Below are 22,172 nucleotides of genomic sequence, written 5' to 3' on the forward strand. Positions count from 1 at the left end.
AGTTTCATCCTGCAATACTCACCCAGCCTTCATATCTGTATATTGGGAGACAGACTGGCTGGAGTCCCTGCATGCCCCAGTTCACCTGACTTAAGTAAACACAAACAAACAAGACAAATATGATTCAAACCTATGACATTTCTTTGATGTATGGTGGCAGTGCTAACCACAAATTCAATATTCCTCATATTTCTGACAGGATGTTTACAGGTTCATGCATTCATGTTCATAACTGTCCTGTCATAACTTTCAAGGTGGAGTTTGAGTTGTACCCTTCAGTGTTTGAACTGACAACAGAAAACATTTGCAGATGAGCTTTGGATCATAGCATGTTTGCTTCATGGCCTTATGGATGTGTCTCATGGAAATCCCTTTATTTTCAGAATAAGTCAGACATGGAATATAATATTCATAACCATGTTTTCATGCATGTATATTCACCTGCCCCCTTCTGGCACAACATGAATGTACTGATTTGAAACAAGCCACTGGACTTTAAACCATGGTCTTTGAAAGGCATTAATGTTATTGGGGAGCTGTATGTATGATGGCAAGGGCATGCTTAGCTATCAGGATTTCCTGATAGTAACGTATGTTTACTATAGTACATGTTAATTGTAATGTATGTTTACTGTAGTCTAGGTTAAATGTAATGTATGCTTACTGCGTCTCATGCATCTATCTATCTATCTATCTATCTATCTATCTATCTATCTATCTATCTATCTATCTATCTATCTATCTATCTATTTCCTCTGTCACTTGGAAATGAGGCGGCGCATACTGCGCATGCCCACAAATCTAATGGCGCTGCCTTTAGGTAGCTTCGGAATTCTGTTTTAAAACTGACCAAAGTCTATTTTAATGCTTACTGTGCGAATAAATATAAACATGTTTCGATTTAGCCGGTGACACTAGTTGTTCAGATGTTTGTTTTATTTTATTTCTAAACGGAGAGGCATTGGTGTGGCGTTCCCAACGCGAGTGTACGAGGTGCACCTGAAGGCAGCACACTCTAACCCCTGAAAGCTCATTCATCACGAGTCGTGTCCTTATCGCGCTAACCGCCGACTCTGAGCGCTAACCAGCGACATGTGTGACGACTAAACAAGTCTGTCGTGACCTCACCTGTACAGCCGTGTCTGTTTAGCCTTTTCTATCAGCTGATGAACGTGAGGGACACTCTTCTGCCTCGGAGGATCGGGAACTAACGTCTCGTGTTATGGGAGAAACACGGAGATCAGACGAGCGGGGGACTGTCAACAACAGCAATGTCGGAGCTAAACGAGCCTGCCGCCGCTCTGACAGCTGTCTTTTGATGTTATAGCATCGGTAAGGATGGTTCCTGGAGGTAGCCAGAGAGGTGATAGTGTTGTTATACATGGGTGGTGGCTTTGCAGTGTGATTACACAAACATGGCCGATCAGGTAGAGCTAAGGAGATTGTGACTGCAATGCAGTTAAGTGGCTTTTCCTGCTAGCTCTGCTAACACGGTTGCAGCACGGTAGCTCAAAAGATAACTCGTATCAGGGTCTACGGGATATTTAGAGTTACGTCTGTGGCGTTTTCAGTCTTGTTTAAGCTGAGGGAAGCTTGATTATTCTCTAACGAGCATGTAAATAGTGAAAAGGGGGGCTCTCCACACTGTCAACAACATATGCCCTTGCAGCTAAGAAGCCCACTCTAAAGGGAGACATTGTTGTTGGAGACAGCTGGGGCGATCACAGCATGTATTATTGTTATATATGTATATGTATATGTATATGTGTGTGTGTGTGTTAACAGATCAACCTATAATCAAGCCATGCCTGGGAAACTGAAGGCCAAAATTGTGGCAGGGCGCCACTTGCCTGTGATGGACAGAGCCAGTGACCTTACTGATGCTTTTGTAGAGGTGAGTGAAAGCTTGAGGAACACACAACAAATATATATATATATATATTTTTTTTTATTGTGCTTCATCATTATTTAAAATTTATTTTGTCAGGTTAAGTTTGGAAACACAACTTTCAAAACCGATGTCTGTCCCAAATCCCTCAATCCACAGTGGAACTCAGAGTGGTTCAAGTTTGAGGTAACGTTTTATTCTAATGAATTCATTATTTGAATGCATTACACAATGCGGATGAATTCCTAACATCTCTTATGTCTTCCCTCCGTTTGTCTTCTTTCCCCTCTCCTTCTTCTTCCTGGACAGGTCGATGACGAGGACTTGCAGGATGAGCCGTTGCAGGTCACAGTGTTGGATCACGACACATACAGTGCTAATGATGCCATAGGGAAAGTTTACATTGACATTGACCCGCTGCTGTGCAGTGAGGCTGCCTCTGTCATTTCTGGCTGGTTTCCCATCTATGATACCATCCACGGTACAAAAATAAACTCCTCTGACCACGATTATCACACCTTTTTTTTTCATGTATGTATGTTTTTTTAATGTATGCATCATTTGTTATCAGGTATCCGAGGGGAAATCAATGTCCTCGTTAAAGTGGAGCTTTTTAACGATTTGAACCGCTTCAGGCAGTCCTCCTGCGGCGTCAAGTTCTTCTGCAGTACGTCTGACTTGAGTTTTGGTTTTAAGATTATTTGTTTGCAGTTTCAAAATACATCAGAAGACCCAATTTATGTGAATGAAATGCTGGTCGACAGTTATCCAGGAAGAAAAGCATTAAAGATATTTATTTATATGACATTTTGATGCTCTTATCGTCTTTTTAGTCTCATAATGAGTGCATAAAAAGGAGACGTGTCATTTCCAACATATCTGCAAACTTCTAAGCTATGTCAGTGCCTTTTCCCAGCAACTTTTTCCACTGAATCTAAAATACTTTCACTCATGTGTCTAATAGCCACATCCATTCCACGGTGCTACCGGGCAGCGATGGTGCATGGGTTCGTGGAGGAACTTGTGGTAAACGAAGATCCAGAATACCAGTGGATCGACCGTATTAGAACTCCTCGAGCCTCCAACGAGGCCCGTCAGAGGCTCATCTCTCTAATGTCTGGTAGGGAAATTCACAGTAATCTTCTTTTTTTTGTGTTTGTGTGGAGGAAGAGGAGGAGGAGGAATTGGTTCCTCTCTTTTCTTCCCCTCTCTTGTTAATGTGGCTTTGTGTTGCTTCCTATTTAGGAGAGCTACAGAGGAAAATAGGGCTCAAAGTACTGGAGATGGGAGGGAATGCAGTGGTGGGCTACTTGCAGTGTTTTGACCTGGAAGGAGAGTCTGGCCTGGTGGTGCGGGCCATAGGTACTGCCTGCACACTGGACAAAATCAGCTCTGGAAGTGCCCCCAACACCACCACACATATACACCCTAACACAGCCCCTGCTTCTAATGCCTGCAATTCCCCATCCAAGGATGGAAAGGAGTGAGTATGACACCAACAACACAAGCATGGACCCTGCCTCGTTTTATGTTTCAATGCAAATCTAGTTTGTAGAATGGGGAAAGATGATCGGCGTGTGTGCATGAGAGGGACAACGTGTGGATGACGTATACCGTATGTTGTGTTTGTTTATTGTCTCGCAGTTAGTCCTGTGTGTGTCTCAGCATCTTTAATTTCCCTTTGTAGTTTGTGTGTCTATTGTGTCACGTGTATTGCATCATGAAACTAACAGCACACGACATGTCCTGAGACACACACATGTTACGGTGCACACACAGCCATCCTCAAACCCCCTCCTCCCTTGTCTGCTCTTTTAGACTGCTCTTGCATGGCTTTCTTCTCTGCATGCCGTAGTGCTGCATCTTTTAGTGAGTATCTAGTACACATGTTCTGCCCAGCCTCAGTGTGCTCTTTAACTTTGTGTTTCTTACCCTGGCTATTGAGTACTTAGCTTGTGATTTCTTCCAATTACTGTAAGCATAACTACAGTTGAGTGCATGTGTTCCCCTTATTTGCATTCATACAGCATATGCGTGTGTTTGTATTAGGGATGTAAATATTGTGTGGTGATGAATTTTGCCCTGTTCATGTCATTGTGGTTGTATAATCGCTGAGTGACTGTGGGGTTTCATGAAATGATATTTTTCTATACCCTGTGTAATTTTCAAGACACATTTTGCTCATCTTAGTTTCTCTTTTAGTGTTTATTCAATGAACTAGTTACCTCGATGAAAACTTTGTAGCAACATAAACCTGACTTAATTTGTTTTTGATCATTAGTTAAATGTAGTCTTTTAAAAATGAAATCAAGTTTGCTTTTATCGTAGCTTACTGACTGCAGTCAGCATTATTATGTATAAAGAGAAACTCAACAGTAGATTATTTATAGATTTTTTTTTTTTTTTTTTTTTACCGTCGATTTATCTGTGGCTTTAATTTCACCTTGGTCATCTGCTTCTGTTGTCTTTGCATCTTTGCTGTCTATGATTGTGCGAGACTGAGCTCATTAGCTGAGAGCTATGCATGAGTTTCCTGCCATGGTGAAGACGGGGAGTAAAAACGTCTTTTCCTTTTTGTCTCCTTTTTCACTCTATTGCAATGTTGTGGTGTTTGGTTCTTGTGTGCGTCTCTTTTCTTCCCTCTCTGGCTACATTCGGATTGGGACGTGTCTCGCTGCTTGTGTCCAAATCGTCCCTCTTTGTCTTCCTCTCTCTGCGTGCTGATTGGCCCAGGTCTCCTCTTGCCCACGGATGCCGCTCCACCCACAACAGCCCTGTGCATTCGGCCTGCTGCTCCCAGAGATTGTCCCAGAACTTCTCTGTCTCTGTTCCCACACTCATCTTCACTGGTACGCAGAGGCAGGGAAGGACATAGATACAGGACACAGAGAAGAAGTTTGAAATACAATAAGAACTAGGTGGTGGTGTCTATATGGAAAGAAAAATGAATATATTTTTGCTGGAGTCTGGTAGATTGACAGCCAAGTAGTAGCAATGAGACACAATGCAGAAAGAGGAAGGAAGGAAGGCAGATACCTTTTGTCAGGGAAAGGCCAAACATTCATAGTAGCCTCCGATCCCTCCACCTGTCATGTCTTCTTCCAACGATAGAGGGCGGGCTGTCCGGTTCCTGGTTCTGCATTTTTATTGGCCTTTTTGAACAAAAGGTGTTTCTGGTGTGGTTTTACCCCCGAGGAGGGGCCTGTGATCTCTCTACAGTCACCTGACTGTTGTTTCACTCTACTGGGACACATGCTTCAGCACGTCATCTTCTTTTGAATCTGGCCTTTTTATGTTGTGTTTTGCCATGTTGCTTTCTTTTAGTTTAATATATGTGTGTGTGTGTGTTTTTTCTTTTTGTGTTTATCTAATTTTTGCTTTCCATGCTTGCTCCTTTGTTTTTGTTCTCTGGCCATCTGTAGCACCTCAAACACACCTCACCCAACCAAAGCAAAGAAATCACACAATGACAATAGTCAACGTTCCCACCCAATGACAACACTGATCCACTCTCATATATGCACACATGTTCAAAAGGGTGAGGTGGTGACTGACGTGGGTGTGTGTGTGTGTGTGTGTGTGTGTCATGTTCTCCTGGCAGGCCGGTATTTGCTGAGGACCTGCTCTCGTCCTCCGGCCCGCCAACCCCTTTCCGAGCCCTTCCCACCTCCTCCTCCTCTCCTCCCCCTTTCTCTCCCTCCAAGCCATGCAGCCGCCAGTCCTCATCATCAGACACAGACCTCAGTTTGACGCCCAAGACGGGTAAGAACACTTGGCCCCACCCCAGCCCTTCCCCATTCTCATCCCTCCCTTCTCCATCACCTCATTTGTGGTGCTACTCTGGTGGTGTTTTTTTGAATTTCTCTTTATTTGTATTTTATTTTATTTTTTACATTTTTATCATGGTTGAATTTAACATTATTTTATTGTAAATGGTATTGTAAATATTTGTTTAGCTGGATCCCATCCTCCCCCTTTTGTCCTGTGGCCTGGTGTGTCTTCATTTTATGTCACACTATTGAAAAAATATATTCTATACAGCAGTTTGGTTAAAACAAGTGCTTAATGCTTGTGTGAAGACACACCAGGTCTCTGTATTAGTTTTGTCCCCTTGTTGTTGTGGTCCCTAATGGAAGCACTGTGTCTCATAGGGGGGCTGTTGTTGATCTAAGGTCACTTTTTCATTAGCAGCCATTATGGTTAATCATTGAGGAAAAGGTAAGTGTAGTCACAGTCTGCCCAAAGGACAACTTGAGCACATTAAATCCAGTTCAGCTATAAACTCCTGAAGAACCTTACCAGCGGCAGAACCCAAACCCCTCAGGAGTGGACCAGCAGCCCCCAAAGCCGATATCCCTCCTCCTGGTTCCCACTCTATGCTTTTCTTTCTCATATTTCCTCTTCTTTCTCATCTCACCTTCTCATATTCCGCCCCTCTTTTAGCTCCTCTATTCTCCCATTCCCTTCTCTCACTCTTGCCCAACTTTATTTGTTGCACACCTCTTTTCTGTAGCTCGGCTCCACTTTGTTCTGCAATTTAAATTGGTCTGGTATTGTGCCAAACGATGGCTGTTTCCACTAGTTGGAGAAACAGTCAACCAACGCATCAGAACTTTGTAGGCGTACAGCTTGCTAGATCAGATTGAAGCAGTCGTTCAGATTGTTGTTGTTAACTTGCAGAAATAACAACTCTAAGCTTTAAAAATGTTTTATTCGTCCTAGAAATCATCGTGTTCCCTGCTCTCAGCAGCCTCTAATACAGCTCCTCTGCTGACTGAAAACGGATCTGTAACTTGACACTGAGTGATTAGACTCGATCAGATGAGTGAACGATTACAGCGAAACAAACCTTGAACACAAAACCACGCTAAATAAATTACGTGAAACAAAATGGCAGCTCGGTCTGATTATCAGTCTATTCTGTCTCTACACTAATGTCCACTTTCTCCCTGTCACATCACATTCTCTCTTCCTTCTCGGTTGTTGTGCTCCTGAACCACTCTCTTCATTGCTCTGCCTGTCCATTCTCAATATATCTGTTTTTCTCTGTGCACCCTCAATCTGTTTTTCTGCTGGATAGAGGGGCCCCAGCCAGTGAGACGCAGGCCTGGGATCTTCCTCTGCCCCAGCTCCCCCACCCTCTCCACAGATACTCTGTCCCTTCCTGGTTCTGGCTCAGTGGGCTGCGGTCACGGCACTGCCCCCAGAGCCACCACCCCGCCCCCTCCCTCCTCCACCCGCTCAGACTCTGCCTTGCTGAGAAAGAGCGTGTCCTTCACCGAGGACCTGCTGCTGGCAGCCTCCGGTATAGTAGGACTGCTGTGTGTCATCAAGTAACAGAACCTTTACAACAGTGTAGTGTCGGTGTCTCCCTTGTATATTGGGTCAACAGCAGGTCTGTCCACACCCAGATCCACTTGACTGGTGTTATCAGAAACATTAGCTCAACATGCATGTTGTAACAGCCCAGAGGTCATTGTGAAACATCACTACTGACTGACTGGTGTGATGTGTTGATTAGGCGTACTCACATCTTACTCTAGATCCAGTATTCATGCCTGAATTAAGAGAAAATGTTAAGAGTAGGCTAGACATAGGATGAGGCAGGTCTATTAACTATTCTCAAACTAAGGTGTTGTGTGCAGCTCCAGCAGTTACATGTCATTATAACATTAATGATCAACTGACTTTTTTTAGTCCTGTGTGCCGAATGTGATAAAACTGAAGCCAGACTCTCCTCTGTGATCAGGAATGGGCAGTGGGGGAAGCGCCGGGAAGGAAGCAGGGCCTTTGAAGACCCTGCTCAGACAGCAGACCCAGACAGCTCTCGAGCAGAGGGTACGGTGACACTCAAACTCTCACACAGGCTCAAACATGTATTTACTGACTTGCTAAGTGCAGACATCTGAGACTGAAGTGCACTGCAAAAACCCAAATCAAAGTGCTCTCTATCAACAGAATTTCACATTTTCTTCCCCAGGCTCTGCTTCCATTGACTTTCTGCGTTACTTTTATGCTTTGACATGCAGTTTGTGTTACACATCTGCCTCAGATGTCTGCACCCAGGATCGGGCAGTTACCTAATGCCCACTTTTTACACAGCTGAATTGAAAGATCACTAAATGACATTGGTGAGGTGTCAAGTGTTTACTGGGGAGTGGGTCTGTGTAAGAGCAAGTAATATTGCCTTTCTGTGTCCTCTTGACCGTTTGTGCTACCCAGGGAACGTCCTCCTCTGGGTTATTGTTAAACGCCAGGGTATGTCCCATCAGTGTGACACACTTTCTCTCTCTTCACCTTACCTCTAACACCCTGACTACCACCAAGTCTGCATCAACTCTTAACCCCACCCCCTTCTCTCTGCTGTTTGTAGATCTCAAAGGGGCAGGCTGGGTTGAGCAACATGGTAGCAGGTCCCTGCGTGAACCTGTTAGCGTGTTCGCTCAGCACCCACCTCGCTATAAAAGATTCACAGACATGTGAGCGTGGAGGGGTTGAGGCTAGGTGTTGTTGTTCCCTTCAGCTTTGAAGGGGTGTGTGACTGAGTGTGTGTGTCTTCTGCATAAACGAACACCTCCCTCCTGTTTCGATTTCTTTTCCCGACTTTGATTTGGTTTTTCTGTGTCAATGACGAGAATGAGCACGCTCACCTCATCACCTCATTCTTGCCTTCTTGCTCTGAGTGGGAGGAGTTGTCAGTCAAATAAGTAGCTTTCATCCTTCCTGGGGTACTGGACAAGAAAGAAACTAATGGTAGTACCATCTGATTTGTTCTAATCACATCATGTCTGCATGGTTGGAAATCACAACTCTCAGGTTTCCTATAAAAGGTGGTCATCACTTGAACTAAACAGAAGAAACACCAAATGGTAACAGGTAGTCCAAGTATTTCCAGATTATTTTGCGAGTGACTGCATGGATTTGCATCACATTTGACACTGGAGGCAGAGGACCAGTTCTCATGTTAGTAGTAAGCATGTAAATAAAAGTCCTGATTCTCAGCCAGGACCTTGCAAATGTGTGTGTTTGTTCTTCACCTTTAAACCAAATGAATGCATTTATGTAGATTTGAAAGGATTGAATGAATCACTGAATCTGTGATGCAAAATATCTCTGCTCAATCACTTCCAGATCTATTTGAAATGCTCTCAAGTTTGTGTCTATGGGTGTAGGTTGGAATGAAACGAGTGGGGGACTCCTTGGGGGTAAAAGCGTTGCATGGGGAGGGACACCATCACACTCAATCTCTGCTGCATGTTGGAACTTTTCCTGTAACACTGTAATCAAGTCTACACACATATAGTACATAGTGTTTGGGACTGAAAAACTGCAATAAGCCCAGAGAGACAGCTAGATATAAAATTTGGCATCCAGTTTTGATCACTGTAGATTTTGTAGTTGCTGTTTGAAGATTTGATTTCTTAGTTTTTAAATAAAATGTTGTGCTCTTTGTTGTTGTTGAAGACCTGAAAATGTAAGTGCTTATATGTCGGTCAACAAAAAGTAACATTTGAACTCAGACACACTGATATTCTAGACCTTAAGTCATTAAAAATACCATTAAATTTATTGTCTAACATGTTACATTCATGGAGCAGGAACTGAATATGGAAAATATATTTGGAAAAAAATTTCCAGTGTGTTTTCCCCTTCTGTAAGTGATCTGTTTGTTTTGTTTTTTTTATCTGCAGGAGTTCCCCTTCTTTACCTTGACGTCTTTCCCACCTGGTTTTCTGGTTCATGTCGGTGGAGTTGTCAGCGCTCGCTCTGTCAAACTTCTTGATCGTATACACAACCCTGGTGAGTTCAGCGCGCATAAACACACGATGTCCTAACGCAGATCGTCCATTGTCCTGTGAAATGATATGAGTCAGCTCCTTTATTGGCCTACAGTATCGTGTGAGTGTCTGGTCTTGTTTGCAACTGGCTGTTAGTTAATGCTGCCCATTATCCTCTTGTATTGAAGAGTTTTCCTGTGTATGGTCCAAGTCCCAATCTGTTTGTTTAGCGAAATTATGTTGAACGACTTCAGTTGAGTCCTAAAGCAGGTGAAAGCTGTTCCTGGTCACACTTCTAGCCTGCAGCTTGGTAGCCTTTTGATGGAAATAACGTTCGGATAGGCTGTCATCACCAGTGTCAAAACGTTTTATGGATAGGGGCAACTTTCACCTCGTGGTTTGACTTTGTGTAATGTATAGTCTTGTCCCGGTCGTGTGCGTGTGTGCTCTAGTTGCTATGTTGTTGTGTGCTGTCCCCTGGACGTGATGTGCAATAATGGTGCATGGCTCCAGTCTGTTGCCTGCTGCTTCTGTCGTTTGGTGTTGTTGGCTGCAGGTGGCGCTGTGGTGTGATACTGTGGTGTCTTATATATCCTCCTCTGCTGCCTCGAGTTTTCAAATATACTTCTTGTCTGTGTGAAATCCTTATGTTTTGTGTACTGTGTAGACTTTCTAATGATATATTTGCTCACTAGCCTGTTGAAGGTGTTGTGGACTGTCCACTTGACAGCCTCAGTAACTTTTACTCAGTTTAATGGTCATAAACGGCTCTGAATCAAGGAGGTTTGAGAATTTAGTGAGAGGACAGTTCTGGTGAATGTTGGCTGGGTTAGGATAAGCAGGGTTCTTTTCAGATGTGGACAGTGCAACCAAAAAAATCGACTCAAATGAGTCTCTAAAAAAGTTTAGATGAGTGCAATGATTAAATATCTAAACAAATGCCAAGAGCATAGTTCACACATAGTTTTCCCTGATCCAAATTGCATGTTTTAATTTGAAAACCATTCTGAAGAGAGCCCTGTTCACTGTTGCTATGCTTTGACTACAAAGTAATATTAAAGGTACCCCGTGGAGTTTATGACGACGGGGACACGACACATACTCTGTTCAGTTTACAGACCTTTGAAGATGCACACAACTCTATTATGTATGTTTGTTACAAGAAAACTCCACAGGGCACCTTTTTAAGTTTAGAATACTCTTTTAGTATTATGTAGCCTAATTTCTCTCTTTAAGATTTTGGCTAGGCCTGTAGCTTTCACTCGTCTCTATTCTCCTCTTTTTTCCTCGTCGAGTCTTCTTCTTTCGAGATTGTTTTTGTAGGCCTGAATATAGTTTGTCTCCGCATAGTGACGTGTGAAGTGCTGTCTGTCTTTGCATAGTGACTGTGGAGTGCTGCTGTTGTGCTGTGCTTGTTTGTTAGACTATCTCTTCTTTTCTTTTTTCTCTCTCTTTTCTGTACTAACGGTGTGTTCTGGCCCAGCCTTGGGTAACACGCGCTCATACAAACTGCTAGACTGGAATAGTGTCACTGCAGGTATTTCCCCCCTTTTACTGCTCTCACCCAAAGGAGTGATGGCAGCTCAGTGAAGTTAAACCTCTCATGCACCCAGCACCGACTAATTTAACTAAAATAGACCAGTTAGCCTGAATAGTCACAGACAAATTCAGCATTAGGTGTATTCAGCGTATCGCTGAAATGTAATGAATTCAGTGAGCTGCCATTCTCCTCTCTCTAATCTGTGTGAGTGTGTGCTGAGCTGAGCTGAGCTGAGTTGAGCATGCGCTGTATCCCCGCTTCCCACCCCATCCAGCCTGGCTTCCTCCAACCCCACCCAGCCCATCCCGCTGCACAGAAGAGCTCTTTTCCCCTAACGTTGCCCCAGCGCTTTTCTAACGCTTCCTGAATCAGCATCGTGGTCAAACCTTTCTAGACCAGAGGAGGTTTAGGAGGTTTACTCTGTGACAAAGAGCCACTGACCCGGGCATGTTGCATCCCTAACTCACTGGGCCGTATTCATACTGAGAGAAAGAGAGAGAGAAGGATGGATGGATGAAATGATGTATGAAAGGCAGGTTGAGGAAAATTTAAAGAAATGGATTTGGGATGTATGATGGGGATGGAAGGAAAGATGTCAGCTTGAGGAGGGTTTTACATAACTCAGCATTTTCTCAAAAACTAGACTAGATCCGATGGACTCTGGTGAATGAATATGGCCCTTCTCTGCCCATGAGCGTACACATGGTCATGAGCGTGCACGTCGGTGAGCCTGTGCCTGTGTGACATGCTGCTTCTGGTTTAAAAGAACCCACCTGGTGGGCCTGATGCCTGACCATCAGCCATTATTCTTCATGTCCTCGGTTGATCTTCCATTCTTTTCCTCTCATTCGTTCCTCTCCCCACTGTTTCTCCCAGCTCTCTCTCTCTCTCTTTCTGGGGCATTGTCAGCATGTGGCCCTTTCAGGGAGTCATGGGGTGCGGCTCAATACTCTAATGTTGCTTCCTTCATGTGCTCTTTGTTCAGTTACCCAGAACTACTATAAATGAGTGAAACTGCACACACAACTTGCAACAATTAAGCTCTTCTGAACTCCATTAGTAAAACAATGGTGGTAATGGAGCAAAGCCTCATGAGACTATTGAAACACACCCATGGTTTTAGTATGATGAAGGCTCAATCCTTGTGAAATTGACACCTTTGTCAACAAGGAAATATCAATATCAGGCTTCTTTTATGTAAGCAAGATTTTCTTTCTCTTGTCAAACCACTACAGTCAAAACATATCAAATTGATGATGGCGGTCTAAATATACAAGTAGTGATGATAACTCCTATCATGTAACTAATCCAGCGTCTCTCTAATAATCTTCTAAATAAATAACTTCTGTTTCTTTCTCGCTTTGTAGTTCACACCCAGAGTAATTGTTCTTTTCATACGCTTTTATAGTTATAGTAGTACAGTTACAGAATCTCTCTCCACCTACACACACTCGGTTTTTGAGTGTCAAAAAAGAGACAAAACACACAATAACGGATGAATTTGGCCCGTAGCCATTATTATTTATGTATTTATTTTTCTATAGAAAATCTGATGGCTGTATTTCTCACGTGTCCTTTCTGTTAGTGTGCACTGAAGAAATGCCAATGAGAACAAACACACAGCTAACCTATCCATTGCCTTTGCCTTCATCATCATCCTCTAACTCTCATGAAATCATTCTCCCTGTCCCTTTGTATCACAAACTGATGGTTGGTTTCGGCTTGCTTTGATACACCATATAACCCATAAATCATCAAAAAAAAATACAAACTGTACTTGTACTGTTTGATGTGTACTTATTTTCTGTCTGCAGTCAGATTAGGTAACTAGATACAGACTTCCTGTTTGTCAGGGCGGTTTCTTTTTATCAAACTATGTTGGCGACTGTTAGATATTTAGTTTTATTGTTAACTCTTAGCTAGAGATTTTTTTTATAGACAATTCAGCAGATCAGAATTTTTTTGTGAAAGCTTTTTGATTGAGAATTTTGTGTTTTGCAGATGAGCCAGAGACACGCGATGCCTGGTGGGAGGAGATTCGCCAGGAGATCAAATCTCATGCCAAAGCTCTTGGTTGCCATGCTGTTGTGGGGTACAGTGAGAGCACGAGCATCTGGTACGTACTAGTACATACATATTTGGGAAAGGAACTATTTCAAAAACACTGTTGTTGAATCAGTGTGTTTTTTAAAAAGGTTTGCTATCTGTCTTAAACACACACGGATTCATAGTCTGCTGCTTTGTTTCATGTTACAGCGAGGAGGTGTGTATCCTGTCGGCATCAGGCACAGCAGCCATACTGAATCCTCGGTATATGCGTGAAGGATGCCTAGACATCGGAATCACAGACCACAGGTTGTTCTTATTCAGCTGAGCAAACTGATTTCACATCATGGTAACGTGTAGAGTTTATGTCAGTACAGCTTGAATTGAGTTACGGAGGCTGACACCAGGTGGTGTGTGTGTGTGTGTGTGTGTTGTTCGTCAGATTCGAGGAGCCGTCTCCCCCGAGCTGTGGTTTCTGTCACATCCCATACGATGAGCTCAACATGCCCTTTCCCGCCCAGCTCACCTACTGTTATCACTGCAGGCGACAGAAGGTCTCACATATATTTTGTTGTTAAAGGTCCAGTGTGTACGATTTAAGAGGCTCTGTTTACAGAATATTACAGAAATGTAATATAACTATGTTTTCATTGTTGTATAATCACTTGAAAATAAGAATCATTATAGTTCTGGTATGACTTAACTGTAATATTTCTTTTCAAGGTTCCTGATGTGCTCTTCACAACAATTGACCTGCCATCGGAAGCAGCTGTCACGGGGAAGGGCTGCCTTATACAGGCCAGGTATAACATCGCTTAGTTAGTTCAGTAGCAACAAAAATATTTCAAATAACAGGAAGATTTGGTGCAGTAAAATGTAGCACACAGGGAAGATTTAAAAATGTTTGTGAACTCTTGTGATATGTGTAAATATTTCCCCCCTGTAGGCTGAACAACACACGTGCTAAAAGACATTTTGAAAGTTAATGTCGATCTTTATTGTCTTCCAGACTGTGTCGTCTAAAAAAGAAAGCCCAGGGTGAAGTGAATGCGACGGCCATCTCCAACCTGCTGCCTTTCATGGAATACGAGCTGCACACTCAACTGATGAACAAACTGAAGCTGCGAAGCATGAACGCCCTGTTCGGCTTACACATTCAGATCAGCGTTGGAGAGAACATGCTCCTGGGTCTGGCTGTAGGTTGATTTGTTGTTTTTAGATTCACAGCTTAATCAGGCATACATGTGTTTTCTTCAACACGGTTCTTAAAATGTGTGCGATCAGTCTGCTACAGGGGTGTACCTGACAGCCTTGCCGGCACCTGGCGGCATCCAGATTGCGGGGAAGACTCCTGGTGACCTGAGCAATGAGCACCACATTCTCACCATCCAGAAAAGGATCAACGACACCATAGCCAAGAACAAAGAGCTCTATCAAATCAACCCTCCGGTGAGACACACAACACACGCATGGGCAGTAACAGTAGGTTTCTAGCCCGTGGTCCCTGATGTAGTAAACTCGAAACCTTTAACACAAAATTTTGTTCTGTAAATGGAAAACTTACCCCTCTTGTCTCTCTTTGGTCATTAAAGAAATTATTTGCCCTGGACCCTGAGGTGTTCTGCGGCATAAACATGGTACTGAGCACGGCAACTTTTAGCTGTGAGACACAGCAAAGCATGACAAATATTTCACTATATTAATCGCAATACTACACCACTTTTACTATAACTGTATAACAGCTCTTAACTGGGGACGTTTGGGAGCAGGAAGATGTGTAACCCACTCCAGAGTCACCTCTCGAGGGCAACCCACTGTAGATTCATTGTATCTGTGTTAATGTATGTGTATTATGACCATCTATTCTGCCCATTCACACGCTCACCTGTGTATGTTTGTGTGTGTGTGTGTGTGTTTGCGCCACTCCTTGCTCTTTCAGATCCATATTCAAATTAACACCAGTCATTCGTGTGTAATGGTACAGTTGATTGGTTACCGTGAATGTGAGCATGTGGTGTGTTTATTAACAGTCTTTCTACTAGCTGTACAGTGTGGACAGATGTGAGATGCAGATGTGGGCTGCTGCTGTGGTGTTCTACTGTTCACATTGACATCCTGTCTACTCGGACCTCGTGTCCCCTCCTTTTTTTTTGCATGCAGGAGGTGAGCGAGGAAGTCGTGGGCTCTCCGATTCCTGAGCCGAGGCAACGATCCAGACTTTTCCGCTCCCACTCAGAGAGCTCAGACGAAGTGTCAGAACTGGACCTCTCGCATGGCAAGAAGGATGCCTTCGTCCTGGAGGTGTGTATCTATGAAAATAAATACATTTATACGCAACTATTTTCACGGACAAGTGTAACCATTTGTGTCATTATTTCTGTAGATTGATGACACTGATGCTGTGGAGGACATCCACTCCCTCCTCACTGATGCCCCTACACCCGCAGGTATGCTCTATTCTATCTACGCTCACCCCACAGCAATTAAAGTATTGTGTCGTTTATGTCCTGATTTGGTCGACGCTCTTAAAAATGTCAGAATTTCTCTGTTTCATTAGCTTTTTTTTTTTTTTACGTCTTCAGGTTTCTACAGCTGCAACACTGAGATCATGCCTGGGATTTACAACTGGACTTCAGCAGTTCAGGTCACTCTCCATAATACAACTGCTTCCTTCACAAATTAACCTCCTGTTACCTTGAAAGAATTATTATATTTTTCACATCTACAGCAAACCTACAATTTAAACATATAAATGACAAGTTTGCCAATGAGGTAGTCTTTTTTTGTTTATGCTATGTGTTCTTGTAACTGTCTCCTAGATGTTTACATCAGTGAGGGTCTTTAGGTTGAGTAACGTCAATCTTACGAACCAAGGCTTGAACAAGATCTTCACTGACCTATGTGAGAACCTGCTAAAGGTAAAACGCCCTTATTGATCAGCTGAGAATTAATTAATCATGCTTAATCCTTGGTTACACACTGACGATGACAATTATGGCACTCGCAATGTTTTGTTTGTTACAGAGCTTTTACTTCAAGCTGCGCTCCATGATCCCCTGCTGTCTTTGTCATCTCAACTTCACCGTAGCAGTGCCAGAAGAAGAACTCATACAGGTGAGAGCTTTCAGGCACTCTCTGATTTGTGGAACGCAACAGAAATGACAGAAAAACATATATTTTTTTCTCGTATTTACTGCTGTATCTCTGTCTGTCTGCCTCCTAGGTCGCAGTAACAGCAGTTGCCATGACGTTTGACAAAGACCAGACTCAGGAGAAGCCACCAGACAAGCCCATCACCAAAGGTCTGTGCTTAAAGGAGATTATTTATGGTTTTGGGGAAGTGTTTTATGTTGTCAGTCATTATGCACGTAGTTCATCATATCTTTGCTCAGTTTTTTGGGTCTGTGGCATCTGTTACAGCTCTGCTAAAATGTAGGGAATCACATCTTTGACAACACAGAGGCTTATATACACAGACATGCAAGAAGTAAATAGACACCTTCAAATTAAAGGCGTCTATTTACTTCTTGCATGTCTGTGTACATTGTACCTGTTAGTCTAGTGTTAACAGGAATGTTTTTGTTGAACCATAGCGTTCTTCATTCAGTCAGTCATTTATTCTGACTAGATGAATAGTTATACATCCAGTGTAAGACGGATATGTTTTTATTTTACTAGTAAAATTAGTAGATTAGGTGTCTTTGGAAAACTTTAAAGTTGTATCTCTGAGTGGAGCTACTACTTGTGTGTCGATTGATAGACATGCAGTGTTTGAGCTGAGATAGACTAATATCAATACTTTATAAACCTTGACATTTTATACAGAAACATCAAAGCCTTTTTGTGTTTCAGTAATTTGTCTTAGTAGTAGTCATACATGAAAACAGAACTATATTTTCAAAAGCACACAAGTAAACAGTGTTACCCATCAAAGAAACATCACTTCCCTTGTGTTTTGTGTTTGAACGTACCTGGGTGACTCTGTGCATCTTTTCAGGATGCAGTGAGACCGAAGAGCAGCTGCAGTTTCCCTTGGAGTTGTGCGCAGACTCGTCATCCGCCAACTCTCAGACATCATCCAGAATCTCAGGTAGCCTTTCACTATTTCATTTCTCTCTTTTTTTTTTTCTTTACTCCTGAACTTCCTCCTCTGCTCTGCCTTGTTTATTTACTTAACAGGCATTGCCCATCTCCTTACTAACACTTTAGGTACAGTCTCTTTACTCACCCCAGCTGCAAAACTCTGCCACAATCAGCTGGTTATGGTTCGTTCAGCAGGTAAATAAACCGTAGTGTGTCATAGCTCAGTGTGTTCTGTTGATGTGAACTTAGATGGCAGAATGATGTAGATGAGACATCTCGCTCCTTTAAAGGGCAGGCTGTAAAGCCCCCTTGGCCAAATTGTGATTTCTGGCTTGACTTGACTAAAGTTGCATGACTTGCTTTCCATTCACATGAAACGAACACTGTAACAAGAGTACCCTAGCAAGTACTGACTATAGATAGATATTGGAGGGGAAAGCTAAGTAGCATGTGCTGTGGAGCCTTGTGGCAAGGACAAGGGATTAACCCTGAACTCTGTCAAGGACAAGGGTAGACTGTGACGTGTTTGTGTTTGTGTGTGTGTGTGTGTGACAGGTGTCCCAGAGACTGCCAACGTCTCAACTAGAGGTAAGCCCCTTTCTCCTCAAACATCTCCCCCTTTCCCACCTCCCCACTCCCAAAACTACTACACTGCCCTGTTTTGACTTTTCATCCTTTTGTCTCGGACAGAGTTATCTTGCACCGCTCCCAAACCTCATCCACTTTTGTTCTTTTCTGTTCGTTTGTTTTTCGTGTCTTGTTTCTTTTTTTATTTTTTTGTGTTTTTTTTCCCCTTGTTGTTGCGTTTGTGTATGTTCGGGTGTGGGCTGTGTGTGCGTGTGTATTTGTGTGTGTGTGCGTGTGTGTGTGTGTGTGTGTGTTCTCTCCAGCTGCCTCCGTTGATTACGGTTCCTTTGCAGACAGATGCAGCACCTGGCTAGAGCTGCTTAGGCTGAAAGCTCACACCATAAGACGAGGATCAGTTAAGACAAGTAGGAGGACACAGTCTCTAGCACACTCTGGTGATCATACCCACAAATACAGAACACCGTTTCACAAGCAAACACACACACACACGCACACGCACACACACGCTCGCATACACTCACACACCCCTCCATGCATGCCGCTGGGGGGCGGAGCATCTTAATCAAGCACCAGCTTTTTAGAGTGTGAAAGTTGAAGCCCCGCCCCTCAGATGGATCTACAATCGGCAGCTTGGCTTTGAAACGCCTGAAGCCATGGTAGCCATGGTAACCATGATGTTAAATGAATTAGGAGGCTTGTTTTTGCATTCAGCGCGCTTACCTTGCAAGAATCTGATGGAAATTCTCTGATTTTTTTTTTTCTGTGCATTTGCATTCGTGAATCTGCTTAAGCTGAGAAGTTGCCACGTGAAATATACTGTACAGAAATCACAGTGGGGTGGAGGGGTGGGGGGTGCAATGCTTTTCTGCAAGATCTGGTATGATTTTCACTCCTGTGCACTGTAAGTGAACTACAATCTAATGTGTGGCTCTGAAGGTTCCTGGTTTGATGAATGTGAGCCACATCAGGTAAATTTAAATAAAAGTAATGGAACATCTTTCACACTCTGGCTCGTGCACATGTGCCCAGCTCAGCTCATAGCTGTCTCTGTCCGTCTCCATTTCTCAAACCTCTTTCACCAATGCAAACAGATATAAATACTCTCTCATGTACTGCAAATACTGTATTCACACACGTAAGCATATACAGCTGTGCCCAGGTCTGTCTGTCTGTCTGCAGACACTGTGTAACTGTCTTGTCCGTTTGCCTCAACTGCATGACATGCATGGCAGCACACGCTTTCCACGTGATTTGTCTTGGCACCACACATCAGCACCACTGCATGTCAAGTCACACATGTACCTATGACCACACAGACAACTGACTCACTCACATATAAACGTGCACACGTGTTACTGATGCTGTGCAAACAATAACAGGATTTCTGGATTCAGGATTTTTTTTTTGCATGCACATTCCACATTCACATTTCTTTCTGCTTTAAAGTTCATATCGGCTTTTAATTTTTCCACTACTTTTGAGTGTTTTTTGGTATCTCCATTCCCTTTTTTGTCTTTTTTTTTTCTCTTCCTCTCCTCCTTTTGCTCTTCTTTTCATATCACTCTCTCTCTTTTGGACGTCTACTTGCTCTCTCTGAACCTGCAGTCTCATCTTTGGAGCGATCCAGTCCACTGCCTGAGGGACGATCCCGCTCGCTGCGCTCCAACCGCTCATTTGGGGGAAGTTCAGTCACTGTGGTGAAGATGACACCTCTCTCCTTCCTCCCTGGGACACGCATCATTAAATACCTTGGGATCATCAACATGTTTTTTATCAGAGAGACAACATCTTTGCGGGAGGTACGACTGCAAGAACATACTACATATGCATTAGCCCCAGGATTATCTTGTGCAACGTGTAGACATACCTGTAACACATGAAATGCGTGTGTTTGTCCTCTACAGGAAGGCGGCGTCAGTGGCTTCCTTCATTCATTCATAGCAGAGGTGTTTGCCATGGTTCGAGCCCACGTAGCAGCTTTGGGTGGCAATGCAGTTGTGTCCTACAGCATGAAAGAGTGTGTGTTTATGGAAAATCCAAACAAGAACCAGGTACTGACTCTGAAAAACTTATGCTTATCATTTCCAAACACACTTAAGTCCTCATATTTATTAGTCTGTTTAACCTCCCTGTCCTTGTTCCTCCTTTAGGCTCAGTGTCTCATCAATGTGAGTGGCGATGCCGTCATCTGCGTCAGGGAAACTGACCAGGAGTCCGTTCCCTCAAATATCGGACAAACTTGTACTAGTGGAACAGATGGGGCTACATGACAGTGAAACGCAGAGCCTCACTTTGTCTGCAGGGCACACAATCTGAGTCTAGCCGTCCAAATAGGAGTCATTTTGATCTGCCTTAAAACTCTGTAAAAGATCCAAAGGTATGGAGACAGGTAATAAAGAACAAGTACTCACACACTCACAAACATGCAGTCTGTATAAATATAGGAGTGTGGGATGTTCCTCTGTTTGTTGAAAGAGAATTTGTGCAGGATATATTGATACAGCTCTTTGGAAATAAGGTAATCTAAGAGTGTTTCCAGACTTCAAACAACAGCCAAAAGACCCCTCCCTCTGCATCTAATGTATGTATTACAACTGTCCATACTGGAGTCACTCAAAGCTACAGTATGTTGGCCATCTTGTTGTGTGTGGGCACAAATGATGCTTTTTAGGCAGCTATGACTAATCTGTCCATCCACAGCTCCCAGGAGGAGTCAATAAAGGGCCATGCCAAAAGGGACACAGTTGTATACCATCGAATAATTTCAATTCAGATTCTCATTCAGTGTTCGGTTGTTTCCCGTCCGTTCATATCAGAGTGGCCCCATAGTAACTATGTCAGGCAGGACTAGTATTTAAATTTTAACAAGGCTGCTGCTTAAAATAGAAAAGTTCACACTAGAATCCAGAAACCAGACAAACCTGTGATGCCATTTTGTTATAATTATCTACTAGTTAATCGGTGTCCCGTTCTAATATTTATCTAAGATTAGATTTTGTTTTAATGGGTAATCTTCCTAATTACTGTCACAGTATTGCTCACAGGCAGTATCCTAAAGTAACCAAATTTCTTCAGAAAGTGTCAAATCATGATGTCACAGATTACAGTCTTGTTTTTACATGCATCAGTAAAGGATTACAGGCATATGAACATATTTTTGTAGGGCAATACGTTCCCTGTCAGAACATTTATTCCAGTGACTATTTTATAAATTAAAACTACTGGGATTTTTTTATTGCTTTATCTTAAAAATGGCTTCAAATGGCATGATGTGTATGCATTATATTCACTTATATCTGGATTGAATGGGCAAATGGTGATGGGTATGGTGCCAGCTGGATATAAACGAAACAGACATGGAGTTTGGTTGTAATGGAGCCCTTTAGGGTCTAGCAGCAAGGACATTTTATAGGATAGTCTTTGAGGTCGATTTTACTGAAGTAAACCTTTAGCTGTGTGTTTTGAAGCTATTCTTGCTTTACATGCTGTTCAAGGATCACTTCCTGTTCTTGATGTTTCTTGCTGTCATCGTTAAATTTCAGATACCTTATGTCAGGTGTCATCATTGTTGCTTTGACATTCATTTTCTGAGTAATAGTCCTGCTACTGATCTGTCCATTGTTGATGTCCAATGCTGGAAAAAGAATCTTCTGGTGTAGGTGCCACCTATAAAATAAACTGTGTAAATGTTCTCTAAAAATCAGATTTTAGTATTTTTGTAACATAAAATTTATGAAACTTACTTGCTCGTGTTGCTTGTGCAATCAGTTCCTGATGTTTTCAGTCAGTGTCAGACTTAGTGGTACTCTAATCTGTTTGTGTGATCGGTTTCCTTTACGTGTGTCTAAAACTTGAATGTACATACTTAAATGCTTTCTGACTAGCAGCATGCAGACACACTTTTTATTGCCATGAATCTGTATGTTTGCCTGATACGTCTTGCACAATAAACTCAAACACAGATACGTCTGTTTGATTATCATCTTTAATAAAAAAAGCTGTCAACACACACTTGTAACAGACGAAGACGACGGAAGTATTCAGATCCTTTAAGTACAAGTACAAATATAACAATGTAAGACTATTTAACAGGTAAAAGTCTTGCAATAAAAGTGTGGAAAACAGGAAGGACTGTTGAGAGTGGTGATTAAGAACAAATAAAATCTACTAATAATTGTTTTGCCTAGGAAATGTGTAATATCGAGTCTGTTGGAGTAGCAGGACTCTTTTGTGTACACGATTAATCATT

At 42.7% G+C, this 22,172-nt stretch overlaps 1 protein-coding gene across 15 annotated transcripts; it reads left to right on the forward strand.

Moving 5' to 3' along the window:
* Positions 1 to 839: 839 nt before the first annotated feature.
* c2cd5 (C2 calcium dependent domain containing 5) lies at positions 840 to 21,888 on the forward strand. Of its 15 annotated transcripts, none has more exons than XM_027272604.1 (30): positions 840 to 1,332; positions 1,786 to 1,894; positions 1,988 to 2,074; positions 2,198 to 2,369; positions 2,460 to 2,555; positions 2,853 to 3,008; positions 3,134 to 3,371; positions 4,622 to 4,737; positions 7,638 to 7,726; positions 9,580 to 9,688; positions 11,150 to 11,203; positions 13,208 to 13,322; positions 13,463 to 13,561; positions 13,695 to 13,806; positions 13,976 to 14,055; positions 14,262 to 14,448; positions 14,537 to 14,701; positions 14,845 to 14,889; positions 15,413 to 15,553; positions 15,636 to 15,699; positions 15,835 to 15,896; positions 16,072 to 16,170; positions 16,277 to 16,366; positions 16,476 to 16,554; positions 17,250 to 17,342; positions 17,891 to 17,923; positions 18,226 to 18,357; positions 19,529 to 19,722; positions 19,828 to 19,974; positions 20,074 to 21,888. In XM_027272604.1, exons 2-30 carry the CDS (start codon positions 1,805 to 1,807, stop codon positions 20,191 to 20,193), a joined length of 3,264 nt encoding a protein of 1,087 aa, XP_027128405.1. In that variant the 5' UTR covers positions 840 to 1,332; positions 1,786 to 1,804; the 3' UTR covers positions 20,194 to 21,888. The 15 variants fall into 15 exon arrangements, with proteins under 15 accessions (XP_027128405.1, XP_027128408.1, XP_027128412.1 ...); XM_027272600.1 differs by lacking the exon at positions 4,622 to 4,737 and adding an exon at positions 5,490 to 5,650 and having other exon boundaries at positions 845 to 1,332; XM_027272602.1 differs by lacking the exon at positions 4,622 to 4,737 and adding an exon at positions 5,490 to 5,650 and having other exon boundaries at positions 845 to 1,332; positions 18,256 to 18,357.
* The last annotated feature ends 284 nt before the right edge of the window (positions 21,889 to 22,172 follow it).

Source organism: Larimichthys crocea, chromosome XXI, assembly GCF_000972845.2.
Source record: "Larimichthys crocea isolate SSNF chromosome XXI, L_crocea_2.0, whole genome shotgun sequence".
NCBI lineage: Eukaryota > Metazoa > Chordata > Actinopteri > Sciaenidae > Larimichthys > Larimichthys crocea.

Coding starts and splice junctions, on each gene's coding strand:
- c2cd5 (XM_027272600.1), top strand. CDS start 1,805: ATGCCTGGGAAACTGAAGGCCAAAATTGTGGCAGGGCGCCACTTGCCT. Junction 13,562..13,694: donor ATCGGAATCACAGACCACAG/GTTGTTCTTATT, acceptor GTTGTTCGTCAG/ATTCGAGGAGCCGTCTCCCC. Junction 19,723..19,827: donor AGACAACATCTTTGCGGGAG/GTACGACTGCAA, acceptor TGTCCTCTACAG/GAAGGCGGCGTCAGTGGCTT.